General features: G+C 37.2%; 1 protein-coding gene across 1 annotated transcript in view; it reads right to left on the bottom strand.

Moving 5' to 3' along the window:
• LOC121869273 (leukocyte receptor cluster member 8 homolog) overlaps window positions 1-14,584 on the bottom strand; it is a 61,882-nt gene that overhangs the window by 29,979 nt on the left and 17,319 nt on the right. The window contains exons 3-6 of the mRNA XM_042370520.1: window positions 12,646-13,296; window positions 12,233-12,603; window positions 11,964-12,081; window positions 3,000-3,193 (exon numbers count right to left, since the gene is read on the bottom strand). Of these exons, the coding sequence (XP_042226454.1) occupies window positions 3,000-3,193; window positions 11,964-12,081; window positions 12,233-12,603; window positions 12,646-13,296 (1,334 nt within the window). The remainder of the gene's footprint in view (window positions 1-2,999; window positions 3,194-11,963; window positions 12,082-12,232; window positions 12,604-12,645; window positions 13,297-14,584) is intronic.

Below are 14,584 nucleotides of genomic sequence, written 5' to 3'. Positions count from 1 at the left end.
ACATCTAAAATTTGTATGTCTAATGCAAAATCTATGATGTTTATATTCAAAATGATCACCAAATTATAAGAATTCCAGCAATGTAAATTATATTCTGACCAGCAAATATCTTCAGTTAATAATATTCTTATATTCTGTCTCACCAGATGTGTGGGAAAACCAGAATATTTACCTTTTAGTAATAAATAATACCTCAAACTAAAGTTAGGATAATATAATTGACATTGCTGGATTCCTTGTAAGACCAGGAATATTTTGAATATAAATGTCATATATTTTTCACACAAGATAACATATTTACTCAGAATAAACTTTACATCTAAAATTTGTATGTCTAATGCAAAATCTATGATGTTTATATTCAAAATGATCACCAAATTATAAGAATTCCAGCAATGTAAATTATATTCTGGCTGGGTAATTTGTATGAATTTTATGAGCTAAAACAGGCAGTCAGGCAGGGTGGCGGGTGGGGGGAATCTAAAAATAGCTCTCGAGCCGGACACTCACCGCTTATATGTGGAAAAAACCCGCGTTAAGTGAAAGTTCAGCTCTGGCGAGGCACCGCGTATATGGTAAAACGCGCTAAGTGAAACCGCGTTAGGCGGGGTAATACTGTAGTATTGGACAATCTGATGAGCAAAAACCTCTGTTTTCCCCCGTTTAAAAGCCACAATTTGGTGCAAAACATGACTGCACTTTAATGTACAACTTGCGCTCAAATATACGAAGTTAATTACTAAAAATTTTATGTCTAGTGCAAATTATGGAATGTTTCTAATCAAATTAATCACTATCTTGCAAGATTTCAAGCAATGCAAGTTATATTCTGCTTAGTCAAGTCAGTGACATATTATAAGAGAAAAACTTAAATTTAAATTCCCTGTCTTGTATAATCCTGAGTCCCTGACCTGCACCACCCCTCCCCCTCCACTGACAACTAATCTCCCCTCACTGGCTGTGAACACCCCACCTCCCACTCCTCCCAGCCAGCAGGGGAGGTGAGATGGCAGTAATCAATCATTTTACAGGATGAATTTGGTTTAGGCTTAAAGTTTTTCTCTTATAAAATGTCACAGACTTGACTTGGCAGAATATAACTTGCCTTGCTGAAATACTTGCAAGACAGCGATTAATTTTAGTATAAACGTCCCATAATTACTAGATATTTCTTTTTTAGTCCTTTAGCTTAGTATATTTGAGCACAAGTTGTACACTAAAATAGAATAATATGTTGCTCAAAATTATGGCTTTTTCATATGAAAAAGACATAGGAAGATTAGTTGAAAAGTTCACACAGGTTACAGCAATAACCAAAGTTTAAATTTAAACCAAACAACCGCAACCGTGCAGTTGTGACTGCAGTCCCGACAACCACAACTGCGGAGCTTTGAAATCTGACAACCGTGACATCACTATTATACACCACAATAATATTTATCAAGTTCTGAAAATTATGCTACAATATTATTTACTAAGTGCTCAAGGCAGACCGTGGTAAGCACCAACCCTCTTGATCAGTGACAACAATGGTGATTGAGAGATGGTGAGGAATGACAACATTATTAGGAAGAGAGATGTCAGCTGTTAACCTCTCTGTTAACAAGACACTGAGAATATACTACAGAGCAATATCACATCTGGGATTGAAGGTGGAATTTTGGGGGGAAATATAATTATTTTCGATGATGTTTTATTAAATTGGCACCAAATTCATATTCTATTCCTATAATTCATTAGTTGGTAATTTATGAGGAAACTACTACCACCAGGAGTTGTTTGATTTTGTTCAATTTACCACAGATGTTCTTAACATTATACAAACTACAGTATATATATATTTTTTCTATTATTTAATACCTGTACTGTATCCCTTCAACATTGTTACATAACATTTTAAAATACAGTATGGAGTAAGGAGGAGAGTGAGAGCCATAGTGGAATGAGGAAGGGGAGAGACCCTTGGGGGGAGAAACTGACAGGTCACCTCTCCCCCTGTCATTCCTGCTGTAACTCAATACAATACTATTTATTTGTAATTTATTGATTAGTAAAAATATGATACTCAAATAATTTGAGCTTATTCATACCTGTACCTTTGGCAACACTGGTGCCTGTTAGCACTCCTTTCCACTCCATCTCTAATCACCCACACCTTTCTGCTTTCTCGCTCCATATTTTAAAATGTTATGTAATGTAATGTTGAAGGGATACAACAGTGCTCATTTATACTTATACTTATCACAATCTCCCTCAAAAATACTTTAGTTTTCGTTTTTATTAAAGACATTTTCAGGTCATGAGACCCAGTAATCCCCCACCCAAGAAAGGGTGATCTGACATTCCATCAGAAGGTCAGTAATATGAGACCACGAATCCCCCACCCTACCGCCACCTGACAATGCATCATGTTAGGTCAGTTACATTAGACCCACTATTCCCCCACAACTCCACGGGAGTGGAAAATACCAGTCTTTGCTGTAACACACAGCTTCATTCACGCCCGTATCTTATAGACTTTTTTTTTAAATATATTTATTTAACTAAATTTTTTGATAAACTATTCTGGATTATTGTAGTAAAGAAATGGAGTTTCTAAAACTTAATTAAAACTGCATTTATGGACTCTGGTAATTAAGACTAAAGGAAAACATCCCCAGCACCCAGAAACATTCTGGGAAAGTGGGCTGGTGTCTGTCTGTCCAGAGATGTCTAGTTTAGACACTAAGAAACTTTTCCCAGTAACCAGAAAAGATTTCGGGGACAAGGAATTTTTCTGGGTTTGAGACAGTCGTCTGGTTACCCGGAAATCTCTCATCCTTGGAAGTTATCTGTACTAATTGTTCCAGCTAACGGGAATACCACCATTTTTGTCATGTCCGTCAAACAAAAATCCATTGGTCAAGACTCTGTTAAGAGGTATGATAGTATTCATCAATAATGAATTTGTGCAAGGTATGGAAATTACTATATGACTATTATTATAAAAAGTATTATACCTCATTCCACGGGCAGCATAACCAGCTGACACCATTTGCTTCTTGTAAGGTGATTTCTTGTTCTGCTGTTTCATAGGACTAGTGGAGCTTGTGTCTGATCCAGCATCACTAGTTGCACTCCAGGTCTTCATGTGCGATATTTGGGTGACAGTGGATTCACTATGTATGCTAGGAAGAGATTCTTCATCCCAGTTCTGAAAAATCATTGAGAATGATTAACAATCAACAAAGTCTGAAAGCTCAAATGTTTCTACAAGCTCGTCTACTACAGGTACTGTATTTCAAGGCAATAATTAATGAATGATTATTTGTAGGGAGAAGGTTAAAGTAATAGTATAAGTAGGAAAATTTTTTATGAATTATTGTAATAGAAGTGGAGGAGAGGGAGGCTGGTAGTGCTGTATCATCAAAAGGGTGTTTCCTTTAATTTTTTTTAGTCTTGTCACCTCCATAAGTAAAGAGGCCTAAAATGAGCAATTACACCCACACATTTTTTATTTATTTATTCTTATAGCTGTAAAGATAGATTTTGCTTAGGTACTCTGCAAAAAGGCACCAAACCTGGTTTACCTGCCACTTCATACAAGCTGGCCTCATTCACCAGCAGAATCTCACCCTCAAGATCACTTTATGCTACACACCCTGTTCACATATATTAACTGCTGCTTCCAGGAAGTCCAATCCCTTCATTCCAACAGCATCTACAACTCCACCCCCCATCTGATATGCAATTAAATTTTTTTTTTACCAATATTTCACTTCCTGTTCTCTCATTATGTCCATACAACCAGTCTGACACTTCCTTCACTTCCACATCTCCATTCTGTACATCTTATTATAAGGTTCTAGTCTACATAGGGGGTCAAGCTATATGCATTTTTGTGGGTCATATATGGTGAACAATAGCCACCTTGTGTAGTACAGTGGGGTATGCTATAACGAACGGATCCTACTTCGAATAGCTGTACAGTGGGGTATGCTATAACGAACGGATCCTACTACGAATATTCCTATAACAAACGGTTTTACCTATAAAATTGAGAATGCTATAACGAACGAAACTCCTGCAACGAACATTATTTAAATTTTTTTTCCCTAATTTATTGATTTTTATTACAAGTATTAATGACATTCTTTATTTCAGGGGTTTAGATGCATATGTATGCACTTTTTTACAATTTTTACAATTTTATATTATATTTTTCAGTGTTAAGTGGTTGTATTTGGGGGCCTTGAACGAACGAATCCTATAACGAACGAATGCTATAACGAACAAGGTTCTAGAACCAATTAGATTCGTTATAGCATACCCCACTGTATTCCTATAACGACGGTTTTACCTATAAAATTGAGAATGCTATAACGAACGCAACTCCTAAAACGAACGCGGATGAATACAGGACTATTTCGTCTGGCGTATGAATATTGTTGTACTGCGACTCACAAAAAGAGCATCAGGCGCCATCTTTGTCTCATTGTGTAGCCAGTGCACCACTGTTATTGTTGAAATTTCGTCTTTTGATGTGGAAATAGAGTTATTTGTATAAATATTTTGTTATACAAGTGTTCAATTGTAACAAAGAATCGTCCAAAGCGAGTGAGAAAGCTCATAACTCTTGAAACTAAGAAAGAAATCATAAAGAAACGTGAGAATGGAACAAGCATTGCAAAACTTAGTGATGAGTATGGGATGGCTAAATCGACTATATGTACGATTTTGAAGAATAAAGAGAAGTTGAAAACTGTGCAAATGGCTAAGGGAATCTCTAGACTTAGCAAAGCAAGGTGTAATGTGACTGAGGAGATGGAAAATTTACTCTTAGTGTGGATAATGGAGAAAGAAATGGCAGGTGATAGCATTAGTGAAGCTATAATTTGTGAGAAGGCCAGACAATTGTTTGAGGACCTTAAAGCCAAGACTCCCAGTGCAAGTGATAGTGATGTGCCAGTGTTTAGGGATACCAAGGGGTGGTTTACTGGTTTCAGAAGGAGAAATAAATTACATAGTGTTGTGAGACATGGTGATGCTGCTAGTGCAGATAAGGAAGCAGCTAAGGAACACCATGACATATTTTTTAATGTGATTAAAGAGGGAGGCTTTGTTTCTGAGCAGGTATTCAACTGTGATGAAACTGGACTTTTTTGGAAAAAAATGCCTCACCGTACATACATTACCAGGGAGGAAACTTCTGTCCCTGACCATAAGCCAATGAAAGACAGGCTTACCCTCCTTCTTTGTGCTAATGCTTCTGGTGACTGCAAAATAAAGCCACGCCTTGTGTATCATGCAGAAAACCCCAGAGCTTTCAAAAACATTAGGAAGACCCGCCTTGGTGTTATGTGACCAGTTTATTCTCTGAGTGGGTGATTGAGGTGTTTGGACCCAGTGTTCGGGAATACCTCAGGGAGAATAATCTTCCACTGAAAGCTTTGTTGGTGATGGACAATGCACCAGCCCACCCTCCTAATTTGATGGTTGAATTGTCAGAGGAGTTCAACTTCATCACTGTGCACTTCTTGCCACCCAACACAACACCTCTCATCCAGCCCATGGATCAACAGGTAATTTCTAACTTTAAGAAGCTGTACACAAAGGCACTGTTTAGAAAATGTTTTGCATCCATGTCTTCCAGTGATGTTAGTTTGAAGGAATTTTGGAATAATCACTTCAATATAGCAGACGCTGTGTTTTTAATTGCGTCAGCCAGGAAAGAGGTTACTATGAAGTGTCTTTGTGCTACTTGGAGGCCATTGTGGCCTGAATGTGTGCTTCAAAGAGACTTTGAAGGCTTCGAAGAGTTAGAGGAAGAGGCTGTTGTACATGAAATTGTGTCTCTGGGCAATTCCATGGGCCTGGAAGTGGATGATGATGATGTTAAGGAGTTGGTGGAAAAGCACAGTAAGGAGCTGTCCACTGAGGAGCTGCTTGAGCTTCACAAAGAAGAAAATGAGACACTGAAGCGGAGCTTAACTTCTGATGAATCAGGGGAGGATGAGGACAAGGAGGAAAGCTGCATCATTCCAGCCAAAGATCTCAAGGATGCAAACGTCTAAGCTTGCTGAGGATTATCATCCTGATGTTGGTTCTGTGCAAAAGGCCATCAGTGTGTTTAATGACAATGTGATGAACTACTTTTGGAAGGTCCAGAAATCAAGGTTGAAGCAGCCAACCATGGATTCCTTCTTTAAAAAAGTAGCAAAAGACCCTACAGACAAAGTGCCTGTAAGACAGTCACCAAAGAAGGCTAGGAAGGATGACTCCTCTCATTCCACCTCTTCTCCATAATTCTCTCCTCCCCCCTCCCCCTCCTGTCCTGCATGCTGAACAACACTAAGGTAAGATAAAGTACCGTATTTTTTACATTTTCCACAGAAAATTTTCAGTGTTAAGTGGTTCTATTTGGGGGCCTGGGACGGATTAATCCTATAACGAACGAATGCTATAACGAACGAGGTTCTAGAACCAATTAGATTCGTTAGAGCATACCCCACTGTACATACTCGTGGTAGGCTAACCTTAACAGTAAGTTCCTTTATCCTGTGCTTGCCTACCATATTATATATGCAGCTTTAGATCTTCAAATACCCAATACAAATGAAAATTTACTGATAACTTTGTTTTCATTTGCATCTGTTAAAATTGCTGGCGGTATTGTTGCCAAGTTAGACTCGTCACTGTAGCCATATCCTCTAGCCTTCTCACTACCAGACTGAGCTCTGAGGTGTTATGGTTGTTTTCAACTCATAATTTTAGGTAAACATACATAATTTTCTTAATTTTTTTTACTCAGTTGCATGCATACAGGTATCCCTCGTTTAATGATGGGGTTGTGTTCCTGAAAACCTAAGGTTAAGAGAAATTCTTGCAGGATAAGTGGGGATATGGCTTACTATAAGATACTGAACATATTTTTAGTAAAGCCTCAAAAATATCTAAGTTGTATTACCTTAATTCCTTGTGCGTTCTTGTACCACCTCTACCCAGTCTCCACCACCACTACTACCTCACCCTAAGTAAAAATTACCATCCGTACTACCATTACTATCATCACTCTGCATGACATACACCCGTGAGTTTGTTTACAAGAATGAAAGTTCAGTGAACCACACCTACTGTGTCAGAAACACTGAAAAGTAGCAATAAAACATTAATTCATTTACTGATAATAACTTGAGCATAAATGTTTATTATTTTTTCATAATAAAAAGGGATTATTATTTATATGGTAGATTTAAGAGGGTAAATGCTTTTTTTTTTACAGTGATTAGCCCAACCCGGGCACAGGTCACTGACCAATATCAGGGCCTGAGGGGCGAAAATATAATAATGATAATAATAATGATGATAATGATAATAATAATAATAATAATAATAATAACAACAACAACAACAATAATAATACACCTGTAATTAATAAAAATTTATAAAAATAAACTAAAAAAATTAATAAATACAAAATAATAATAACCATAAACACACAGATGATAAAAATAATCAAGAATAAGAAACGATGTACGTTATGTATGTCGAATTGTCAATAGTAACAACTGAGACCCTGCAATTGTATGTAAATGAGGCAGAAAGTCAGATCAGCACCCTGGGACTTGGTCACAATTTTTGTGATGCTATATAGCAGCTGCGTCTACCATTAAACAACACATTACGCTTCCAATATCTTCCCAGGCGGTAGTACAGTGGGGTATGCTATAACGAACGGATCCTACTACGAATATTCCTATAACGAACGGTTTTACCTATAAAATTGAGAATGCTATAACGAACGCAACTCCTACAACGAACGCGGATGAATACGGGACTATTTCGCCTGGCGCATGAATATTGTTGTACCGCGACCCACAACAAGAGCGTCAGACGCCATCTTTGTCTCATTGTGTAGCCAGTGCACCACTGTTATTGTTGAAATTTCGTCTTTTGATGTGGAAATTCGCGTTATTTGTAAAACTATTTTGTTATACAAGTATACAATTGTAACAATGAGTCGTCCAAAGCGAGTGAGAAAGCTAATAACCCTTGAAACTAAGAAAGAAATTATAAAGAAACGTGAGAATGGAAGAAGCATTGCGAAACTTAGTGATGAATATGGGATGGCTAAATCGACTATATGTACGATTTTGAAGAATAAAGAGGAGTTAAAAACTGTGCAAGTGGCTAAGGGAATCTTTAGACTTAGCAAAGCAAAGTGTAATGTGATTGAAGAGATGGAAAATTTACTCTTAGTGTGGATAAAGGAGAAAGAAATGGCAGGTGGTAACATTAGTGAAGCTATAATTTGTGAGAAGGCTAAACAATTGTTTGAGGACCTTCAAGCCAAGACTCCCAGTGGAAGTGATAGTGATGTGCCAGTGTTTAGGGGTACCTGCATGCTGAATAACACTAAGGTAAGATAAAGTACCGTATTTTTTACATTTTCCACAGAATTTTTTCAGTGTTAACTGGTTGTATTTGGGGGCCTGGAACGGATTAATCCTATAACGAACGAATGCTATAACGAACGAGGTTCTGGAACCAATTACGTTCGTTATAGCATACCCCACTGTATCTCCCTGTTTGATAGCTGCTTACTAAATATGTTCCCGCTGTTGAGGTCAAAGAAGCAAACACAGTTACTTTCATTCTAATATCCTAATTTAATGTAATTAGAACATAGAGGCATTAGAAAGAGTTGTTCACTTTCCAGTACATTGAACAATGCATTATCAAGATGCTATGAAATCTTTTTAAAGTTAAATATACTGTACCCTGTATGAAAAAGTAAAGTAAAGTAAAGTAAGTAAGTAAGTAAGTCAGTGTGTGTGTGTGTGTGGTGAAGACCCACTTTTTTTTTCCCTTTTTTTTTTTTCACAGGCATTAGCCCACCCACATTGAGGCCTGGGGGACATGCATCCTGGGAGTTGGTTATTTTTACTGTATTTCTCAACTCATATCTTCAGGTAGATATACGTAATCTTCTTCATTTATTTTACCCTATTACAGGCACACATGATCTTCACACCAAATGTGCAAAATAAATAAATAATCATAAGATCAAAAACATAAAAAATAATTAACACTTCTTACAACCACTGGTTGGAGTCACCCGGACTGTGAGGAGGAAGCAGTGGTGGAGATCTCAGCCAGTCGAGTCTCCCGTGCGTAATGACAACAGTTTTGCCACCTGGCTATGTGGTATATTTCTTTATTTTATTTGTTAATATAATTTTTATTTATACTGGTACTTAAGTATACACACGACCTTGGTCCCTAATAGCCTTGGATAATAAGGAGTACAATACAGTATATATAAAAAAATATGTAGTGAAAGTTGCCAGCTAGGAATGCATCCCCTCTATTCACAGTAATTCTTATAGGGTAAATTGGCCCGATATTAGCAATTACAGATAACTCTGCAGGATTATACTATTGTTTTATTGATTATGCACATTATAGAGGGATGAACCAGGGAGGATGAAGTCACAGAGAAAAACGCCACCATACAGGTAAAGGCATCAGTCACACTCCGTGACTTCACTTGAGGAAGCGGGTGCCGCCTCCATCCATTAAACCTCCTAGGCTTAGAGTATGGCCCTTTCATGGCAGATTTTGCATCAGTTGTGCAGACAGAACTAATGGTATGGGAGCAGCATCTCAAGTGTGTGGGAAGCAATATCTCTTCTGCAAAATCCACTTCAATGTGTGAATTGGAAAATATAAAATCATCTACAGCATTGTCCTGGTTAGCAGCCATAAAATTCTCTTCATGCTACTCATTTTTGGTGCATTCTTGTGATAGAGGGACACTAATTCCATATTCTTTGAAGACCTTCACAAGTTACTTCCATTGTCAGTGACAGTAGCAACAATCTTGCTCTCACTAATCGAAAACTCTCTCCAGATATCATCCAAATTCTCTGCTATTTTGTCGAAAGTGTGACTTCCACCAAAATCTGACACATGTTTGTATACAAAAATCAACACAATAGGCTCTAATTCCCGCTTACTTCATCCCAAACACTGAATAATGGTTAACAGCTTTGGAAAAATCCTTAAATGGCAAATGTAAGCTGACGGGAATCAGTCCTGTCCATGTTGTATTGTAGGAGATATAGATTGTAACCCCACCGAGAGACCACTACATATACAGTATATGAAAATTCTGGAGATTTGCCATTATTTTACTAAAAATTCTAAAAATCTGGTATACAGATGAAAAACCTGGAGAAATCCAGATTTTTCTGGGTATCTGGTAACACTAAGAATGGTGCAGCCGACAGGTGACAGCCGTCTGATAAGTGTTCAAATCGCCCATCGCCCTCACTAGCATATCACAGACTCCAGCTGTAGTTTATAGTAAGAGGATGTGACATAGAAACAGATATAATGAATAAAGTACTTATGTATTTTTACCATATAATATAAATGTAAATATTAGATCTTTCGACTATTATATTAAATATAATTATATTTATGAAAAAATACAAATAAAAAATAATGATGGACTATCCAATCTTTTGCAATTCATAAATCTATTAACTTTAATTTCCATTCATTTTCATTAATGTATTGATATATCTTTTTTTTATACATTTCAAGAGAACGGCCCTTGCGATACCGATACAGCAATACCTTCATCGAGTATCTAAAGCGATACAGTACTACCAATACAAAAGTATCGATCAATATGTATCACCAATACATGTATCGCGATACTGCCCAGCTCTGACCAGGGTATGCCTGTACGAACCTTTGCAAACTGGGAACTGCCTGTACATCTATTTAATAAATGTAATATAAATTTGATATTTATTGCATATATGAGTAACCCGTTCTCAGGCGAGTCCATTAAAAATTTGATTTTTTCTTTGGGTATGAAATATTTCAATATTTTTTTTTCATGGATTTTCTCTGGTTTGTTTTTATGGAATTCAGCATTAAAATCTTCCCCAGTGACAGGAGGCTGTACAAATTGATAAAACAAGGCCTTGGGCATTAAACACAAAGGAAATTTAAAAATAAACTAACACCAAATAAAGATTGGAACATGGAATGTGAGGAAATTATATGAGGCTAGTATATATACAAATGTTTGTGGAGGAAATGACAAAATTGCAGTGGGACATTCTGGGAGTAAGTGAAGTAAGATGGTAAGATGAGGGATACTTTTCCAGCTTTGAGTCGTCTCGTTTGCCAGAAATCTCCCATTCCTAATATCCCAAAATAAAAATTATGGTAGGCAACAGGAAACTTAATAAGCACAAAATTTTTTGCATTTGGAAAGCAACAATAGCTGTGATGGTAGATGTACAGAAGAAATCAAACGAAGAGTAGGGCAAGCAAAAACAGCATTTAATAATCTAAAAGACCATGAAAAGGGACATTAACTTCAATTTGAGAAAAGGGTTGCCGTGAGGCTTTATATGGCAAGGACTATTGTATGAGTCAGATACGTGGACACTTTTAGCAGACACCAGAAGGAGGTTGGAGGCCTTTGAAATGTGGTGTTATAGCCAAATGCGAAGAATAAGCATACACTAACAGGAAAACAAATGAAGAAGTACTGAGATTAGCAACAATTTCAAGAGAAATACTTGAAATGTACAGAAAAAGAAAAATTTAAAAAAATATATATTTGAACTTTGGGGATGAGGGAATAACACAGACATTAATGGGCAAAGTTGAGGGTAGTAGGGCCAGGGGAAGGTAGAGAGTAAGATGAATGAATTAAATTAAAAACTGGGTCCCCAGAGAGATACAAAACCTTAGAGGATTGGTAAAAACAGCCCGAGAACATTTAGATTGGAGGCCTGTGGTCACCACTTCTCAGATATGAGGACAATACTCTGATTGCTTGACTGATGGAGCTTCTGTTTTTGGCATTTATAAGAGTTTGTAATCCTGCTCTTAATGAAATTGAAATAGACAATTTGCTAAACAAAGTCCAAGCTAAAAAGAGAGAGAATCCTTACCTTCGTCCACAAAGTCCCATTATTTGCTGCTTGAGTAAGCTTTCCTTTAAGGCATATCTCAACTTGGTCTTTGTCCAATTCTGTGACACAGCGAGCAAAACACCGCCCAACATATGCTCTGTGAAGGCACCATAACATTGAATAAATAATTTGAATGAAGAGGATTTTCCATTTCACATCTGTATTTCATAGCAAAATACTAATAGAAAACATTAGCAAGTGTGTGAGGTATAACACCGAAAAAAATTATGCATTTGGGACATACTTACTTCAAACTTTCAGGCCAGTCACCATTAGCAACCAATCCAGTCATTCCTTTCATATCCTTGACCACTTTTGTGTCCTGTGTCTTGTTCATCACAACTTGGTTTTCAGTAATCCCTGGAGCTTTATTTACAGATGGTTGAGCATCAGAATTTTCTTTTTCACTTGAATTTAATGGATGATGATGCTGTTGCTGCTGTTGGTTATTCATAAATTGTATTTTGTTCCATGGGTTGTTGGACATGATCACATTATTTTTATTCTTATTCTTTTTCTTATTCTTATTATGGCTAGAAGTGTGTTGCTGATAATGCTGTTGCTGTTGCTGCTGATGTTGCTGCTGCTGTTGTTGTTGTAGTTGTAGTTGTTGTTGTTGTTCTTGTTGTTCTTGTTGTTGCTGCTGATGTGGCTGCTGCTGTTGATGTGGCTGTTGCTGCTGTTCTTGTTGATGCTGCTGTTCTTGTTGATGCTGCAGCTGTTGTTGTTGGTGCTGCTGTGGATGGGGAGGCTGTTGCTGCTGCTGCTGGGAGGCCTGCTGTTGCTGTAAGGCATTATATCCAAGTCCTTTCTTGCTGGGAAGGTTAAATTTGACAGGGCCACCTGAACCAGTTTGTGAATTTCCTCGACCCATGGATGCTTGATTATAGTTTGGTGGTAGCCCTCTGGGTGGAGGGCCCGATGGACCATACCATCCTCCACTGTAGCCACCATAATTATCATATCCCTGGGTATAAGGCTGATTATAGCCATGATTATAACCTTGATTGTATTCCTGATTATTATAACGTTGTGGCGGTAGGACACTGGTGTTTGGTTGGCTGCTGGCATCTTGGTGTTTCCCAGGTGTATTATTTGGTGAAGTATTTAAATTATTAACTTTGTTCTGGCCATCACTTTCAGAATTTTGCCCACCTGGTGGAGGACCAGGAGGTAGAGGAGGGGTGTTATCATTCCCAGAATTATTATTGTTCTTGTTATTATTAACATTACTATTGGAGGTGTTATCAGATTGAGGCAGAGGGAGTGGGCCTGACATTCCAGGTGGCACACTATAACCCCAAGGTGTTTGCTGTTTAGGGATAAAAAAAACTGTAAGCAATAATCATAAAACAAATATTAAGGAAATATGATCTGCATTTAACATTCTCAAACATTCAAGAAATTTTTACTTAATTTCCTAAACCAACACTTGGTGAAACCATTAAAATATCATGCAACAGAATTCCAACCTTAGCTTACAGTATATGCTCCCCTACCTATCATCTTTCAGCACTAGACACACTAGCTTAACTCTTCCTAAAACCCTTTTATTATTTCTGATAGCTCTGCACATCCTGACACAATAACCCTGCATATCCCATCATAATAATATGGCTGATTCTGACATGACAATCCTGCATATCTTGTCAAGGTATCCCTGCAGCTCTTGTCATAACTTTGCAGTCTGACAATGTCATTGTGATCATTTATTTGAATATAACCTATCACAAAAATGCACAGTACAGTATACCAGTATGCAGGGTTCCCACAGAAATTAAAATTTTGTGTTCCATAACTTTAGTACTAAGTCCACTTACTGATCTTCAATGACCAAATTGTTTAATGGTTTACATAATAACTTGCTTCATGATTAAAACCATGCAGCAAATAATGTCTCTAAACAAAACAAACATGTCCAATTAAATTTTTACAGTTGTTTTATGGATAACTGAGAAGATAGCCGCCTCCTCCTCTCTTTACATCATCCAACCCACCCACTTCAAAAGAGCATTTAGTATACAGGTAGCTATTTGTTGGTTAGTTTAACAAGATACAATATATACAGGGCTTTTTTTCACAAGGCTTGGTGGGGAATGTTCCCCCTAAACTGAGAGTTTCCTCTCTCCAAACAAAATTGTCGGTGAAATCCCATTTTTTTATTAAATATAAACTTTAATTGGTATATGGAACATGTTCATTTTGATGTCATTATACACATTGGTATACCAACAATGCCTCTGGACCCCACTAGGGGTATGAGCCAACCACTCAGCCTCCAACATATCTTCCTTCCCCCAAAAAGCAAATGCTGAATAAAAAATCCTCATACAATAAGATATTTTCAAACTTCAGCCTTCAACAGAAAACTGATGTTACCTAGCAAGCCTCATAGAATCACATAGGCAATAACATTTGAATATCTGTGAAACTAAATCAACAAACAATTCCTTGACAAAGTTCTATCGCCACAGTTTATAAAAAGCATAAAAAAATACCATATTAACACTGTATAAAAGAAATTACAGTAATGGCAAAGTTTATGTTCAATAATAAATAGACTTCTGTTATAGCCATGACATTTTCATGACTTGTCTAAG

Source organism: Homarus americanus, unplaced genomic scaffold, assembly GCF_018991925.1.
Source record: "Homarus americanus isolate GMGI-L3 unplaced genomic scaffold, GMGI_Hamer_2.0 scaffold36734, whole genome shotgun sequence".
Taxonomy (NCBI): domain Eukaryota; kingdom Metazoa; phylum Arthropoda; class Malacostraca; order Decapoda; family Nephropidae; genus Homarus; species Homarus americanus.
The sequence above is the reverse complement of the archived record's forward strand: the minus strand, read 5'-3'. Positions and strand labels throughout refer to the sequence as shown.